General features: G+C 44.2%; 1 protein-coding gene across 2 annotated transcripts in view; it reads right to left on the bottom strand.

Moving 5' to 3' along the window:
• The window catches only part of SMAP1 (small ArfGAP 1), a 189,830-nt gene that overhangs the window by 5,058 nt on the left and 166,085 nt on the right, over positions 1-18,687 (bottom strand). For both annotated transcript variants that reach the window (XR_008200586.1, XM_052651530.1), the window contains exons 8-9: positions 6,542-6,669; positions 323-494 (exon numbers count right to left, since the gene is read on the bottom strand). Coding sequence is in view for 1 of the 2 variants with exons in the window: in XM_052651530.1 (XP_052507490.1) it covers positions 323-494; positions 6,542-6,669 (300 nt within the window). In the remaining variant the exon portion in view is untranslated. The remainder of the gene's footprint in view (positions 1-322; positions 495-6,541; positions 6,670-18,687) is intronic.

Raw genomic sequence — 18,687 nt, forward strand, 5'->3', positions numbered from 1 at the left:
AACTTACAGAAAAAATACCACACTGTACAGTTATAAGCTTCATGCAAATCAAGCTTAAATAATTCTTCAAAGATAATCCACTTTCTGTAAGGCTTGTGAAACAATACTAAGTAATATGACACCAAGCTGTTAATCCCAAATGAATCAAGTTTTGTGCATCCTGTATACGCTTTCTATTTCCTAATGCTTCTTTCACGTCAGTTTTGTAGTTGTGCAAACTGCAGCAACAGAAGCACTCATCACACAGGAAAACAGGGAAGAAATATCATTGACATTCTAAAACCGCAACGGCTGCACTGAAGGCAGGTTTCTGATGACTTACCAGGAGCACCCTGCTGCTGGATGGCCCCGGTGCCATACAGAGACAAGATGGAGTCTTTGGAGAGCTGCTTCTTGACCACCTCTTCTGACTTTGCAGCTTGCTCAGTGAACAGATCCAGATCCCCAGACGTCACTGCAGACAGAGTGGCAGCTGCTGGTGCAGAGGACGGCCCCTGAGACAGATACCAAAACAGGCTGTTGAATTCCATATCATAAATCAGAGCTCACCCATTCCTTGAAATCCAAATGAAGCTGTGAAATTAGAAACTAAACAACCGTAGAAGGTAAAATGGTGACACTGAAGAGAATCACTCCCAAGCCCACACAAGACCAACAAGCAGGATAAAGGGATGACATTTCCAGTTTTGACTCTGTAAATGTAAATGAAGTAGACAGAACCTCTGATGCAGAACTTTGCCCACCACATCCTGACCACAGTGGCTTCAACAATAGGCACGTGGTGCGGCCCGAGGACCAGGATTCCTGGGAGACATTTGGGCATCTCCTGCAGCAATTACTGCTTCAAAGGAATGGCTATCCCTTAGAATAAAGAACATTTCTATAGCTATAGCAGACTGCATTTTTATGAACCTAATCTAATCCATTTTAACCACAACATTAGAGTGTTTCCAGACTACCCAGAAATGAGGAACAGCAAATGTGCAACCACCTACACTCTCCCTGACACTCTGCATTCTGCTATGGACAGAAGTGAAGTGAAGTCGCTCAGCTGTGTCCGACTCTTTGTGACCCCATGGAGTGTAGCTCCTCTGTCCATGGCAAGAATACTGGAGTGGGTTGCCACTTCCTTCTCCAGAAGATCTTCCCAACCCAGGGATCGAATCCAGGTCTCCCGCATTGTAGGCAGACGCTTTACTGTCTGAGCCACCAGGGAAGTCTTGCTATGGACAGGGGTAAGTACAAATAAATACAAATAAACATGTGGACATTTAACACAAAACAAAAATTTTCACTTAATCTCCTATAGCTTGCACACACACGGTATTACACAGCCACAACTGATACCTCATTTTAATGATCTATACAGTCATTAAATACTTAATCACATTTGTATATAAGGAATTGACTTAGATACGAAGAGTTTCAAAGAAATCTATGAAGGCTAGTAAAAACTGGATATGTCTTCTCAAATTATAAAATAAGGTGAGCAGCAAATAGAAGTTAAATCATATCTATGATTTGGCTTGAATTTTTTATAAAATCAAACATTTAATGTCTTCACTAAAAAACCTTCCAATAAACTACCATCCATGCTCACAAGCTAACTTAAGGAGAATAGTATTTTCAACATATTATTAACAAATTAAGCAAGAATTTTAAGATAGGAAAAAAAGCCATATATCTTTGCAAAAGATCTGAAATGTGTAAGAAATCAGACATGATGGGATTCAAATGTAACAGTGGGCTTGAATCAAATACATCTGCAGCACCAATGCAGCAGCAGAAGGCAGGGTTGAGAGGGGCCTCACGGCTCCCGCAGGCCCTAGACTATCACTCCACCTTCCCACGCTTTCCCTGGGGCCTGGGGAGAGGAGCGGCCTCACAGCTGAATCTGGGGACCACAAGGCGTGCTCTGCACCACGGTGGCGTCTCTTGTTCACATTGCTAGATAACAGAGCAACCACCTCCCTGAGTGATCTTCCATCCTAGTTTCTGTTAGTTTCTGTTTCTGCTTCAAAAGAATGGGTATCCCTTAGAATAAAGAACATTTCTGCAGCTACAGCAGATTGCAAGATGGTCCCACAATGACCGATTTTGTTGTCTTTGGGCCAGGGGGGGAGTTTTGGTTTTCAAAAGCAACATCATGATATTTTTATGAATCTAATCCAATCCACTAGATCTTCCATCTTAGTTTCTGTTCAATCTGAGAACCTGCCCCAAACCCTGAGGTCTATTCCCCAAGGAGGGTACACAGGTATGAGAACACCCAAAGTGCTGGGGAGGCCACAACTGCGTCTCACATTAGAGCAGCCTCCTGCTCCAGGCACAGATGTTTCTTCTGATGAACGCCTGCTTCCGTGTGGACACAGGCTAAGCACAGCTGCACCAAGCAGCCTGGCTAGTAAGTGTTCCCACTGCTGTTTGCTTGAGGGGCTCCATGAGCTGGCATGACCACGCCAAGGTAAAGGAGGACAAGGCTGACCATCAGCATGCACTTCTGGAGGCTGCAGGACCTGGAGGCTCTTTGGATCTGAGGCCAAGCCAAACCACAGTGCCTGGGTCTAGATGCTGTGGGGACGTGTATATTACAGACAGGACAGCTGTCTGTCCTGAGGGGCGGCTTCCACATGTCTCCTCTAGGGACACTGGAATGACTCCCCTCAACCTGCAATACACGTGGACTCTCGGGTCAGCTGAGGGCTCCCAGCTCCTCGGGGAAGACCCCACAGCCAGATGGAGAGCTGACAGGAATCCAGACCAGTGCATACTCACAGAAGGGAAACTGACTAGAATTCATACCACACTCGGAAAATCGGGACTGAAAAAAGATGGGGTTCAGAACCCACCAAATTAGGAGTCTACGTATAGTGTATGCATAAAACATGTGCTTGAACTCACCCCTCCCTCCCCAGATTTTTAAAGACATCATTTTGAAACCATGTCTGGATTAGTCTGCACATGTAGTTTGCACGGAAGATGATCCTGTGTATCAAATTATTTTAGATGACTCAATAAAACGGACATAACTTTGGTCCAAAAACAGTATTCCAGAAAAAGAATTAGGTGTGGCTTTAACAACCCACCCCGTTTCCTCCAGCTACAGAGGCAAACAGCCTGAGCCTGAAGGCCAGGGCTCATGCCGCCCACCCTGGGCACAGAGGAGCCACATCACAGCCGGGCTCACACTGCCCATCCCGGGCAGAGGGGAGCGGCGCCCACAGCCGGGCTCACACCACCCACCCTGGGCAGACGGGAGCGGCGCCCACAGCCGGGCTCACACCACCCACCCCGGGCAGACGGGAGCGGCGCCCGCAGCTGGGCTCACACCGCCCAGGGAGCCTGCTCCGGCCCGCACCCGCTCTGACTCTGGACAGGGCCTCGGCTGGGAGGGGCAAGGCAGCTCTCAACCCGCCGAGCACGCTAGACCAAAAGAAACTACTTTTCACGCTTGCATTGTCACATATCCCAAGTATGTCTTTCTACAGCTACGGTATTAGCGTTAGACGATTTTTCACTGCCACACACATACCCCGGCCTGCACACATTCACAAGGTCATTAACGTTAACTGAAACAATACTAGCAACACTCAGTTCCTCTGCTAGAGGAGGGAGGGAGGAGACGGGACAAAGCCATAAAATAAAGCTATTGTTTCTGAAAATAAACAGTAATGCTGCACTTAAACTAATGATTCCTAAGAAATCTATTTGCTCAATTCTAGTGTTAATTATACGATGACTATCACAATGATAATATGTGTAACAAAAACATATGTCTTTAGTCTTAATAAGACATGAGTTCTTCCTTGGTAAAACTTTCCGTCTAATTCCCATTTGGTCAGGTTTTCTAGAGAAAGGGAAATATTTTACCTCAAAAATTATGCTGTACGAAAACAAGCTAGTTGCTTATTTGTAACTTTTAAATCTCAAGTTGTACGCTTAAAAGTAACCCATGTTCCTGAAAGTTTACATATTTCACCTTAAAGACAACACTACATATTATCACTTATATGTGGAGTCTTTAAAATAAAAAAGAAAGGCAAACCCATAGGAACAGAGAAGAATGGTGGTTGCCAGGGGCACGGGAGGAAAGGGAATACAAGGGAACAAATTTATAGTTGTAAGGTCAATGAGACCTGAGGATCTAATGCATAACATAGCTATAGTTGATTATTTTGTATTGAATAAATGAAATTTGATGAGAGTAGATTTTAGGCATTTTCAACAAAATTAAATTTGTAAGATGATGGATGAGTTAAGTTGGTGGTAGGAATCTTCTCAATTACATTTCAATAAAGATAAAAAAAACATTTAAAGTATTTAACAATTTATAATTCTAAAAAAAGATGTGACTGACGAATTAAATCTTCAAAATATACAAACATCTCAATATATAAAAAAAACAACCCAATTAAAAAAAAATGGGTAGAAGATCTAAATAGGCAATTCTACAAAGAAGACATACAGATGGCTAAAAAGCACATGAAAAAAATGCTCAACATAACAAATTAAGAGAAATGCAAATCAAAACTACAATGAAGTATCACCTCACTCCAGTCAAAATAGTCATTATCAAAAAGCCTACAAACAATATGTGCTGGAGAGGGTGCAAAGAAAAGGGAGCCTCCTACACTGCTGGGGTTTCCCAGGTGGCTCAGTGGTAAAGAATCTGCCTGACTAGCAGGAGAGGCGGGTTCAGCCTCTAGGCTGGGAAGACCCCCTGCAGAAGGAAATGGCAACTCACTCCAGTTTCTAGCCTGAGAAATCCTATGGACAGAGGAGCCTGGCGAGCTACAGTCCACAGGGTCACAAAGAGTTGGACACGACTTAGTGACTAAACCACCACCACCATCTGCACAGTTAATAGCAATGTAAATTGCAGCCACTATGGAGAACAGTATGGAGGCTTCTTTAAAAACTAAAAATAGAACTACCACATGATCCAGCAATCCTGCTCCTGTGCCTATATCCAGAGAAAACCATAATTAGAAAACATACATGCACCCCTATGTTCCATGCAGCACTGTTTACAATAGCCAGGACATGGAAGCAACTTACATATCCATCAACAGATGAATGGATAAAGATGTGGTGCGTATATACAATGGAGTATTTGTTGCTGCTTAGCTGCTAAGTGATGTTCAACTCTTCGGCAACCCCATGGGCTGTGGCTTGCCAGGTTCCTCTGTCCATGGGATTTCTCAGGCAAGAATACTGGAGTGGGTTGCCATTTCCTTCTCCAGGGCAGCTTCCTGACCTAGGGATCAAACCCGTGTCTCATTCATTGGCAGGTGGATTCTCTGCCATCAAGCCACCAGGGAGGCCCAATGGAATATTACTCAGCCTTCAAAAAGAATGAAATAATGCCACTGGTGAAGTAAGTCAGACAGAGAAAGACAAGTACCATATGATACCACTTATATGTGGAATAAGTTCATTCCACATGAACTTATAAGAAAGAAGTTCATTTACAAAACAGAAACTTACTTACAAAACAGAAATATAGGCTCACAGACATAGAAAACAAAGTTACGGTCACCAAAAGGGAAAGAGAGGGTGAGGAATAAATTAGGAGTTTGGGATTAACGTACACACACTGCTATGTATAAAACAGAAAAACATCTAGGACCTACTGTATGGCATGGGGAACTATACTCAATATTTTATAATAGCCTGTAAAGAAAAGGAATCTGAAAAAGAACATAAATGTATAACTGAATCACTCTGCCATAAACCTGAAACTAACACGGCATTGTAAATCAACTATTATTTTTTTAAAAAAGAATAAAGGCAAAAAAAAAAAAGAAAAAAACATGAAATTCCATGTAATGTTAAGAAGTCAAAATTTCTTAATCATTGATACTTTTAAAAAATCTTGATCACTAATACTGTCTTCTAAATAATTTTTAAAAAATCATCAAAATTAAAAAGTAAGGAATGTTTGCTAAAAAATCATGTATTTGTCTTCATTAAAAAAAGAATATGAGTATTGAGTTTGCTAGAATTTCTTGTTCTGGACTTTCCTGCACCAATGAACACAAATGAACTTATTTACAAAACAGAAGGAGACACTGTCCTGGGCTGGACCGACAGGAGCACAAGAAAAAGGCAACTGGCTTCTAGCACATGTTCACATGCCCACAGTTCGAAAACCTCTTATGGAAGTACCCTGTGGATCACAGGCAAGGCTGAAACAGTTCGACTTTCCCCACTTACTCATTCTAAACTCTGTCTAAAAAATAAGCGTCAACAAACTTCGACGGTGACTACTTAGGCTTTGTGGGTCACAGAGTATCTACTACTACCTAGCTGCAAATTCTCAACTTGGCTTCTGCCGTGGAAAGCAGCCACAAACAACGCGTAGGTAAAAGCAGTGGCTGTGCTCCAATCACACTTTGTCTGCAAAAACAAGCTGCAGGCTTAGCTTGTCAACTCCTGGTCTAAAGATCAGGAGGCTTTCAAATCAGAGACAATTTAAAATGGAAACTTTCCAAAAAGGAAATAAACAGCGATCCTGTAAAAGCACACTCTCACGCAATACCTGAGCCGGGGGCATGACAGTTGCAGGTAAGGGGTTAGAGATCATCGGTCCAAAGATGTCCAGGTCATCGTTCAGGGCTGGCCCCACGACTGCGCTCCCATTGGTCACCGGCGCCTCGGCAGGCCCATCTGAAAAGAGCAGAGAGTCTCGTCCTAAAGGTTCTAGAACCTCTTAAAAGTACCTGGAACACGGCATTATTCTAAAACTTAACATATGGTTAAAAGTTCAGAATGTTAACAACAAAATATATATGCCCTCCTTTAAACAAACAAACAAAATATATATATATGCCCATCTCTTACCCTCTTTCCCAAAGAAACCAATTTCGGTTTTGTTTGTTCTCAAAGAAACAGTCTTTACCCACTGGTTTCTAGGTATGTATGCAAACCCCTTTTCACCAGTGGTACTACACTATTCACACTATTCTGTGTCCTGATGCTTCCTTACATGTAAGGTGCTGTTCTGAGTACTTTACATATATTAATTCATCTAATCCCCATAACCGTGTGGGGACGGGATGAGACAGACCCACTTTTGAGGGAACCAGCTAAGCTGGGATTTGACACCATGTTCCTACAAACGCTGCCTCTTCATAAAGGCACACGTGTGTGTTTCCAATAGTACTTCATATCATGTTTACTTAACTTTGGAAGTAAATATTAATGACTTTAAATTCCTGAAATGTTAAAAGTTATATAAGGGATAGAAAGAAAACAAATGTACCCTACATACTGATTCTGTAGGAAGTATCACAAAACACTGAAATAAATCCTTTCTTTATTCGGACATGGTGACCTTCAGCAATGGCCCCAGATCAGCCCCCTGCTCACCCTCACAGCTCTCATATCTGCTCCTCATGGCGGCCCAGAACTCACACGGTGTGAAGTGGGGGCTCGGGTGGGATGCAGGGCAGAGAGCTGTGAGACCGGGATTTCAGGGAACGGGGCCCAGCCACAGCTCAGTCCTCTGTGGGCACAACCTCAAGGAACAGTGAGAACATCACAAGTCCATCCCCGGGGACTTACACCCCAATAAGCTTCTACTTTAACAGCTTCCAGTCTCATTTTGGAAAAGAAGTCCTTTCCATCAGAGGGGATTGGAATGCAAAAGTAGAAAGTCAAGAGATACTTGGGAGTAAAAGGCAAATTTGGCCTTGGAGTACAAAATGAAGCAGGGCCAAGGCTAACAGAGTTTTGCCAAGAGAACGCAGTGGTCATAGCAAACACCGTCTTCCAACAACACAAGAGACGTATCTACACATGGACATCACCAGAGATGGTCAACACCAAAATCAGATTGATTATATTCTTTGAGGTCAAAGGTGGAAAAGCTCTATACTGTAGTCAGCAAAAACAAGACCGGGAGCTGACTGTGGCTCAGATCATGAGCTCCTTATTGCCAAATTCAGACTGGAATTGAAGAAATCAGGGGAAAACACCAGGCCATTAACATAGGACCTAAGTCAAATCCCTTATGATCATACAGTCGTCAAGGGATTAGATCTGATAGAGTGCCTGAAGAATTATGGATGGAGTTTCATGACATTATACAGGAGGTGGTGATCAAAACAATGGCCAAGAGAAAGAAATGAAAAAAGGCAAAATGGCTGGCCGAGAAGGCCTTACAAATAGCTAAGAAAAGAAGAGAAGTGAAAGGCAAAGGAGAAAAAGAAAGATATACCCATCTGAACGCAGAGATCCACTGAACAGCAAGGAGAGATACGACAGGCTTCTTAAGTGAACAACGCAGAGATAGAGGAGCAACAGAATGGGAAAGACTAGAGATCTCGTCAAGAAAATGAGAGATACCAAGGGAACATTTCAAGCAATGATGAGTACAATAAAGGACAGAAATGATATGGACCTAACAGGAACAAAAGAAGAGGTGGCAAGAAATCACAGAACTATACAAAAAGATCTTAATGACCCAGATAACCATGATGGTGTGATCACTCACCTAGAGCCAGACATCCTACAGCGCAAAGCCAAGTGGGCCTTTGGAAACATCACTACAAACAAAGCTAGTGGAGGTGATGGAACTCCACCTGAGCTATTTCAAATCCTAAGAGATGCTCCTGCTGAAGTGCTGCACTCAATATGCCAGCAAATGTGGAAAACTCAGTAATGGCCACAGGACTAGAAAAGGTCAGTTCTCATTTTAATCGCAAAGAAAGGCAATGCCAAAGAATGTTCAAACTACTGCGCAATTGCACTCATTTCACATGCAAGTAAAGTAATGCTCCAAATTCTCCAAGCCAGGCTTCAACAGTACATGAATCGAGAACTTCCAGATGTTCAAGCTCGATTTAGAAAAGGCAGAGAAACCAGAGATCAAATTGCCAACATCCACTGGTTCATAGAAAAAGCAACAGAGTTCCAGAAAAACATCTACTTCTGCTTCACTGACTATGCTAAAGCCTTTGTGTGGATCACAGCAAGTTGTGGAAAATTCTTAAAGAGATGGGAATACCAGACCACCTTACCTGCCTCCTGTGAAATCTGTATGCAGGTGAAGAAGCAACAGTTAGAATTGGCCATGGAACAGCAGACTGCTTCCAAATTGAGAAAGGAGTACGTCAACGCTGTATACTGCCTTGATGGTCAGTATGCCTGCTTATTTAACTTCTATGCAGGGTACATAATGAGAAATGGCAGGCTGGATGAAGCACAAGCTGGAATCAAGACTGCCAGGAGAAATATCAATAACCTCAAATACAGAGATGACACCACCCTTATGGCAGAAAATAAAGAGGAGCTAAAGAGCCTCTTGATGAAGGTGAAAGAGGAGAGGGAAAAAGTTCGCTTAAAACTCAACATTCAAAAAACTAAGATCATGGCATCTGGTCCCATCACTTCATGGCAATAGAAGGGGAGATAACACAAACAGTGATGGACTTTATTTTCTTGGGCTTTAAAATCACTGAAGATGGTGACTGCAGCCACAAAATTAAAAGACGCTTGCTCCTTGGAAGGAAAGTTATGACCAACCTAGACAGGATATTAAAAAGCAGAGACATTAGTTTGCCAACAAAGGTAGGTCTAGTCAAAGCTATGGTTTTTCCAGTATTCATGTACAGATGTGAGAGTTGGACTCTAAAGAAAGCTGAGTGCAGCAGAATTGATGCTTTTGAACTGTGGTGTTGGAGAAGACTGTGGAGAGGCCCTTGGACAGCAAGGAGATACATCCAGTCAATCCTAATGGAAATCAGTCCTGAATATTCATTGGAAGGACTGATGCTGAAGCTGAAACTCCAATACTTTGGCCACCTGATGCAAAGAACTGACTCCTTGGAAAAGACCCTGATGCTGGGGAAGATTGAAGGCAGGAGAAGGGGATGACAGAGGATGAGACAGTTGGATGGCATCACCAACTCGATGGACTTGAATTTGAGTAAGCTCCAGGAGATGGTGAAGGCCAGGGAAGCCTTGTGTACTTCAGTCAATGGGGTCACAACGAGTTGGACACAACTGAGCATCTGAACAGCAACAACAACAATCTCATTTGATCTCTCTGATGAACCGTACATGTCTGAAAGGCACACAGATATCTTCTAAAACCTCTTCAAAATGAGGTGGATGGACATCTTGCATAGAGTAGGACTTCAAATATCTGGCAAATTTAATGGAAGATCTACCACATACCGGGTATTTCTATCACAACCCACAGGAACTCATAGATTTCTTCTCTTTCTGGAAGTGTAACTATGGAAATTAGTATCTTTTATTTCCCTGTTTAAGCTTCAGGGAAACAACTCATCATTAATTTCAAGGAATGAAGGGTCACAATAATCTTTACTACTTAATTTGTAAAACTGTGTGTGAAAACCATGAAAGGTTTGGAAGAGACCAACTGCGAATATTTCTCAATCATTAACACAGTATCAGAACAATAAAAAAGAAGTATTCAGCACATACATGTTACACATGTTGGATCTCTATCAAGCACTATGGACGATTTAAAGGTCAAGCAATAAAACAATGCACAGACTACTATTAATTTATAACCTACAGGACTTTAGGCTAACACACAACCACGACATGGAATTCAAACATGATTTACACATCAAAGTGTATTTCCCATTTCTAGCTCATTCAAAACAGCAACACTCACTTTGAAATTAGACCTCTTTAAAGAGCTACTGTATGTTTCCAGTCCATTACCAGCGCAGCACATCAGACAGTACACGTCAGACAGAGCAGCAAATGAACCAGAAGGAACGTATTTTAGAAGGACAGGGTTTCCTAGGTTAAAAACACAAACAGAAGAATATGTTCTCTGCGGTGGCATCCACAACTCAGTAACGGAACTCAGATGGCAACACCGGCACGTGTCAGCGGTGCTTGCACTCCGAAGCTGCAGAGCGGAGGACAGGGAAACCACCTCATCAGACTTGCTCCCTCTGTCACATGAACAAGGGAGCACTGCCATAGCAGGAGACACGACTGACCCTCACCAACAGAAGCACATGCCCTCCAAAACAAACCATGACCAAGAGGAAGAAAAGGAAAAAGAAAAACCCGACAAGCTGAGCCTAAGTAACTACTCTCAGTTTTTCAGTTAAAATTTGTTGCTGTTTTATGTAACAGCAAACACTAACAGTCAGGACAAATTTACATTTCAAAAAATCTTAAGTGTAAGAAAATACTATTAACATTATTATTACTATTATTATTTTCGGTGAATTGGGTGGGAGAAATGCTGTCAACTGATTTTTTGCCACAGAACATGTCGGTTGACTTACACAGCACCAGTAAGCTCAGGATGTGGTATGTGAGAACAAAGACATTCATCTACTACAGGCAAATAATCGACTTTCATTCTTTTATGAACTGTATATCCTTCAGAAATTTTAAATCTGTTTGAAGCAGTACATTATATGCCACTGAGGATACTAACTTATTTATACTTTGAAGTCTAAACCCTGATCAGTACTCAGTAATACATTACGTAATCTGTAAAATGACATGGGGCACTTTATTTGGTTTTCAAAGTCTTATTTCACCTTTTACAGCCTTAGGGTCACATAAGTGAGTAATAAAAGAGCCAGCACTCAGTATAGTGTTTGCTTTGTGCCAAGCCCGAAAAAATATAAATACACACATATACACTTGTTTGGTCTTTATTATAATGCTGTGATGTGAAAGAAGGAAAGAAAGTGAAGTCGCTCAGTCGTGTCCGACTCTTTGCAACCCCATGGACTGTAGCCTACCAGGCTTCTCCGTCCATGGGATTCTCCAGGCAAAAATACTGGAGTGGGGTGCCATTGCCTTCACCCGGGGATCTTTCCGACCCGGGGATCTTTCCGACCCAGGGATCAAACCCGGGTCTCCCGCATTGGAGGCAGACGCTTTAACCTCTGTGCCACCAGGGAAACCCATAAAAGAGGTACTAAAACTACCCTCATTTACAGATGGCAAAAGAAGTTAAACTTGTCCAGTATCACAGAGATACAACAAAGTCTCAGATTGTAATCTTAAATTCAGTTTTTACTATAAAAGTGACACATTGCTGCCAAAGATGCAAACCACACAAAAATAAAAGTTCCCTGCCACGTGTGATAGTGATGGCTACACAAAAATGTGAAAGAACTTAACGCCATGAAAACTTAAAACTGATTAAAGGGGTAAATTTTAATGTGCATTTTACCCAATAAAAAAATCCCTATCATTCATTTTGTATGCTTATAAGCATGAGTAAGGAGAAGGCAATGGCACCCCACTCCAGTTCTCTTGCCTGGAAAATCCCATGGACAGAGGAGCCTGGCAGGCTGCAGTCCATGGGGGTCACTAAGAGTCGGACACGACTGAGCGACTTCACTTTGACTTTTCACTTTCATGCATTGGAGAAGGAAATGGCAACCCACTCCAGTGTTCTTGCTTGGAGAATCCCAGGGATGGGGGAGCCTGGTGGGCTGCCATATATGGGGTTGGGACACGACTGAAGCGACTTAGCAGCAGCAACAAGCATGAGTAACAATATGCTTAAAATAATGTATATACGATGAGAGTTTTCTTAAATGAAATTGTGCTATGTATGCGTGGGTGGGGCAGACAGACTGCATCTGATGACACTGCATGGACCTACGGGGACTGGCAGCTTCAATCCTCCACCACCGGCATGGAGGTAGCTTCCAGACCAGAGCCCTTACAGACCCAGAGCAGCACCACGCACGGGCCTGACCCTAACGGGGGCAGGGCTTGCGCCCTCTACAGTCATCAACAGGCCTGCTGCTCCCACCACTGCACTGGAGAACAGCTGTATCCTCTCCTTCCATTAAGTACATGTGTGTGCTCAGTCCTCAGGCACGCCCGACTCTTTTGTGGCCCTCTGTCCAGAGGACTTCCCAGGCCAGAATACAGAATGGGCTGCCATTTCCTCCTCCGGGGATCTTCCCGACCCAGGAATGGAGCCTGTGTCTCCTGTACTGCACACAGCTTCTTTACCACTGAGCCACCAGGGGAGCCTTTTACATACAAACTGGCCTTTGGAAATTTCAGAAAGGCACTCCAGACAAAAACCAAAGTGGGGCTTTCTTGGTAATCACCTCCGGCAGCGAGTGAAGCTGCCATGAGAGTCAACTTACACGAGCCCAAGGGACTCTGGGATCCTTTAGAATGAGGCGGTGGAAGCATCTGCTTAGGGACCGTGGTCTCTATGCCAACACTGATATCTGTGTTAAGTGACTGGGGAAGATCTTCTCTGGGCTCCACAAGCCTAAGGTGAAGAACTCTCCCAGGCCCATGTCCCACCTCAAAGAGAGCATGGAACACACCTGTCCTCTCCTTTCTCCCCCGAAGTCTCCTCTCCACAGGATCCTCTAACATGATGGAGTAAAACCCCCCTCGATTCTCCTTGTCACTAAAAAGCCAAGCATTCACAGAACTGTTGAAAAACAAAGCCTTTTAACTTAAATGAAAACTTTTCAACCTTGGAAAATCAGTAAAAGAAATCCCAGCATATCTCTCCACTGGATTTCAATGATGGTTAATTTGACTTACCATGTTTGGCTTGCTTAACACATTCTCTACAAAGAATTCTCAAATCACCTCAAAACTTTTATTTTTTACTATAGGATAAGATCTTGTTTTTTACCTGTTTTTTCTCCATATTTTTAGTTATGTGATTGAAGTACCTCTGTTAACAGTTTCCTGATATATAAAGCTGGTTAAAATTTCATCTGTTAACAGATCACTTAGATAATAGAATGTATGGGTTTTCTGATGGTTTCTCAGCCACAGCAGATGGAGATTTTGTAACAAAAGGTTGTTATATGGCAAGAGGGTAATGATAAAATTGAAGTTTCTCATTCCTTTTCATGTTAAGAATTTGAAGACTGGAGAAAATGTTCAAGATTAAAACTTCATGCTCAACCTTTAAAAAACACTTCTATTTTTTATTTTCAGGATTTAAATAGGAAAACTGAAGACTATATTACCATCATTATAAACATGACCTGTTCCCTAAACTTTTTAAAAGAATATTCTCATGCTATCACTTCTGTCTGTATAAAGCATGGGAAGGGCTCCCCTTCATTACCTCCAGTTTCAGAAACGCAGGGCCCAGAGATTAATGACTTGGAGTCAATTCTCTACTAAAGTAGCAAACTTGGACTAGACCAAGTCTTCGACCCTAAGACTAGTGAGGCTCTTTTCTTTAAGCTGAATTTCACGAAAGTCATGTAGTTACAACTGTATATAACTACAAATAAACCATCTAAAACTCTGAAAATTAGGAACCAGGTTTTAGTTGGTAATTATTTGCGCTGTTAAGAGAAGCAGTGAGGTGACCAGCTTGGAAACCGCTGCACATCACAGCCTCAGAGCCATCTCTCCCTGTGGCATCCTCTGCTGAGCCCGGCGCCTCCCCGGCGCACAGCGCAGGAACAGACAGCATGGCCACAGCGGGTGCTGGGCTGTGGGCAGACACGGGCAGCTCCGCCACCGGCCCTGCTGCCCAGCGCGGCCTCTTTCCCAAGTGCCCACCAGCAGCACAGGCTCTGCTGGTTAAGGGAAAGCTCAGAGACCACAAAAGCCACAGAACATCAAGGTGTTAAAAAAGCTTTTCAGATAAATATTTTAAAATTTAGAAAGAACGAGTCTTATTCAAATTAAATGGTTTAAATACTGTATATCGGTCTAATTTAAGAAAAATAATTAAATTCACATCAGTTACATCTGGTTTGTACAAATATGTGCACACACACCCAGATAAATGAAAAACTCTCCCCTTCCAGGGAGAAGGGGGCCAAACACAGTGTATGTGTGTATATAGAAGCCATGTGTGTGTAGAAGCTGTGTGTGTGCACATGTGTGTAGAAACCGTGTGTGTGTGTGTAGAAGCCATCTGTGTGTGTGCACGGGTGTGTGTAGAAGCCGTCTGTGCAAACAGCGTGTCAGGACTGGGGTCCCTGCTGGGGGAGGAGCAATGCTGCTCCATCAACCGGCAGAAAACAGCAGCTGGTGGACAAGACGTGTAATGGGAGCGCGGAGTACAAGGAAAGCCCAAGGCAAATGGAAGAAACTTAGCTGGGACAACATCATAAAGAATGATAATGAAGCACGAAGGATCCCTTGAAGAGGCAATGAGCAAACAGAAGAAATCAGGACAATGTGCTAAAGAGAAGAAATTAGTCTCAAAGGCACAGCATCAAGTCTACAACCAGCTGCTTGCGGGTAACTGTTCTTTCTCCTTTACCTTAAGATTTCAGACTAATGTTGGTAGATGATGGTTTATACTGCACACATTCCAGAAATTCTAAGGTTAAATGTTTTGAGCTAAAGAAAGCAAGCTGTTAAACATCAGTGCTGCAGCTCACATGAACAGAAGGTCTGCCCAGCACGCAAATATGACAACCTTGTGAAGGCCATTTCTACCGACGAGAAACCCTCAGGGCAGCTGTCTATTATTAGCCTTGAGTATATCAGAACTCATCTATCTGACACCGAAAATCCAAGTGAGTAACAGTAAACAAAGCACTTAAAACAGTCTTTAGTGCCTTCTTCTTGGTCTATTCCAAGTGCCTTTGAATGATATTGTGTATAAACTAAAAGGAAATAAGAATATAACACTTTGGATTTTAATGACATTTTAAACACTAATATTTTTAAGTTCTATTGCCAGCTACTCTGATCACACTTTATATGAAGTGTCTGAGTTAGATCCTTCACATCACCTCCAGCGAGTTTTACACAGTAAGACTGGGATTTCGACACACCTCTGCTGGTACAGCTGGAAAACTCCATTACTCTCACCCTTCCGAGCAGCTTCTGCTGGTGCCCCCAAACAGAAGCAGTGCCCCTCGCTTGTCCCAGGTTAAACCAGCTCTCGGGGCAGCTGTCCCGCCTCCCAAGAAGAGAGCACCAAGGGTGAGGCTGGCCCTCGCTGCCCAGCTGGGCACAGTCCCAGCTTCCCGCTGAGCCCACAAGATCGAGGCCCTCTCCCCACCCCACCCCCGCAGCCACTCCACCCCGGCTGGCGGGCCAGACAGACCCCGGACTCCTCCCCAGTGCAGGCACCTTCCTGACGTGGCGTTCAGTCTGTGCCGGCATCTGAACATGCTGAGCACGCTCTCCCAGCACCGTGCCCACAGTCGAGCACCCCCGTCCACCCTCTGCCCTCTCAGAGAGATGGGGGCTGCCTCCTCAACAGATGCCTGGCACAAAGCAGACACTCAACAACTGGCTGACGAGATGCTTTCCAAACACACGTCAGGAGAACACTTCTTGGTGACAGTGGCGCCATGGGGTAAAACTCTTAGGGGAAGCACACAGACTGAAACTGCCCACCACGGCCAGGCACCATAGTAACCATTCGCATGAGCTGTTTTATGACAGGAAGTCCCGGCAAGGAACACGGAACTAATAAGCCTCCACCAACAGGAAGAGTTCGGGAAAGGTCAAAAGGAGACACCACCTGTCTGACCACCTCCCAGAATCCTCCTCTCTGGTGTCCATCTTGGCTGAACAAGACCTGCACCACCAGGAAGGACTGAGTCAGAATGACCGCCTAAAGACAACCCGGAGACTAATCCCAGCACCATAAAACCCAATACTGCAAGCCATGTGACAGAGCAGTTCTCCTCTACCCTCCTGCTCTCCACCCGGGTGCCCTTTGCCAATAAAATCTCTTGCTTTTTCAGCACATGTCTCCTCAGACAATTCATTTCCGAGTGTTAGACAAGAGCCCAGTTTCGGGCCCTGGAAGGGGTCCCCCTTCCTGCAACAAAACGACAGGCAGGCAGGTGATCCTACTTCTGTTGGGAGAAAAAGGAAACAATGACTCGGAGTGTGAAAAGTCCCGGCAGTACGGTTACAAACCCCTCTCGGTCCCCATCCTACTCAACCACGCCATGTTTGACCCTGGCTGGTCCTTCCTCCCTGGAAACCTCCTCTGAGTCCACATCTTCCCGGAAGACCCTGCAGGCCCTGTGATAGAGACCCTTGCCGCAGCCCCACACCCCACGGGCTTCCACGCAGCGTCTGCACCCTGCTGAAATCCCTCCCTGGCTTCCTCTCTCCAAGCCCCGTGGCAGTGAGGTCACAGTTGTCCCTCTAAATCAGAACTGCGTCCTCGAGCAACACTCTGCCCATGGCCCAGAGCACTGCTGCAGTCACAGTTCTGAGCACGCATGCACACACACACACCCACACGCCTGCTCACATCTCAGACAGCCTCCTCACCAACTCCACTCCCCTCTCCCACAGCTCTGCTCCGAGCACCTCCCTGAAGGGCCTCTGAGAAGCATGCAGATGGGGTTTAAATCACAGGACACTTTATAAAGGGGAGGCCCAAGGACCCGGTTGTCTGGGGGTTGCTGGTCTTTCCCAGCTGCCACTCACTCTAAACAACCCCAGAACACAGGAGCTTTTGCCTGACATCACTTTGCACAGCAAGAAAAACTCATCTGCCTCTGACCAGCAAGAGAAGGCCTGAATTGAGGAAAATAACATGGAAATTGTGAACTACAGCATTATGCCAGGTTTCACACTGCACTTTCACAGCCAGCCTCTTCCACAGTCCCACATTTCCCTAGGCAACAGTTCTGTCTTCTCATTTCTAGATTGCACGTGTATGCACACCGCCCCCCCCCCCCCCCCCAACTTGTACTACTAGACACACACAGAGCCACTTTCTCTGGAATTTACCAGAGTTCCATGAACTCGCCTGTGCTCAATAAATATTAACTGAATTCATCCTTTACCTGAATGTCAGTGGCATTAGCTGGTCATAATCTATTTGCACAAATAATGAAAAAAAAGTCACAGAGTTATATGCTGCTGCTGCTGCTGCTGCTAAGTCGCTTCAGTCGGGTCCAACTCTGTGCGACCCCACAGACGGCAGCCCACCAGGCTCCTCTGTCCCTGGGATTCTCCAGGCAAGAATATTGGAGTGAGTTGCCATTTCCGTCTCCAACGCATGCATGCATGCTAAGTCGCTTCAGTCAGGTCCGACTCTGTGAGACCCCATAGACAGTAGCCCACCAGGCTCCTCTGTCCACAGGATTCTCCAGGCAAGAACACTGGAGTGGGTTGCCATTTCCTCCTCCAATGCATGAAAGTGAATAGTGAAAGTGAAGTCGCTCAGTCGTGTCCGACTCTTAGCGACCCCATGGTCTGCAGCCCACCAGGCTCCTCTGTCCATGGGATTTTCCAGGAAAGAGTACTGGAGTGGGTTGCCACTGCCTTCACCGACAGAGTTATGTGAGATTCCTTATATTACTAATCTAGCATAGGCAGATAAAAACATAAGTAAGTGATGCTATGTTTTTCATCACTGTTCCTGACTGAGTGTGAACACTTAGCCTTGAGCACACCCTTGGACACCGAAAACTGCCAACTCTAATTCTTCACTGGTAACTACTGAGGTATCACCCTAGGGAGAAGTAAGTCTAAGTGGAAACGGATTAAAGAAGGCTGCTTCCATGAGGTATAGTGAAACACTCTCCTTAGTGGCAAAACTCCTTAAAGCTTTATAAATCTCCATATTACTCAAAGAACCCTTTTTATTTTCTACGCAAGAAACCATTTAACGCTTTTTCCTTTATAAAAAATGTTACTTGGAATTCCTCTGGATTTAAACACACTTGGCTTTATGAAATGAAATAAACTCCCATGTGTGTTACTTTGTAAACTCAAGTCATAAATGTT

Source organism: Budorcas taxicolor, chromosome 14 (assembly GCF_023091745.1).
Source record: "Budorcas taxicolor isolate Tak-1 chromosome 14, Takin1.1, whole genome shotgun sequence".
NCBI classification, from domain to species: domain Eukaryota; kingdom Metazoa; phylum Chordata; class Mammalia; order Artiodactyla; family Bovidae; genus Budorcas; species Budorcas taxicolor.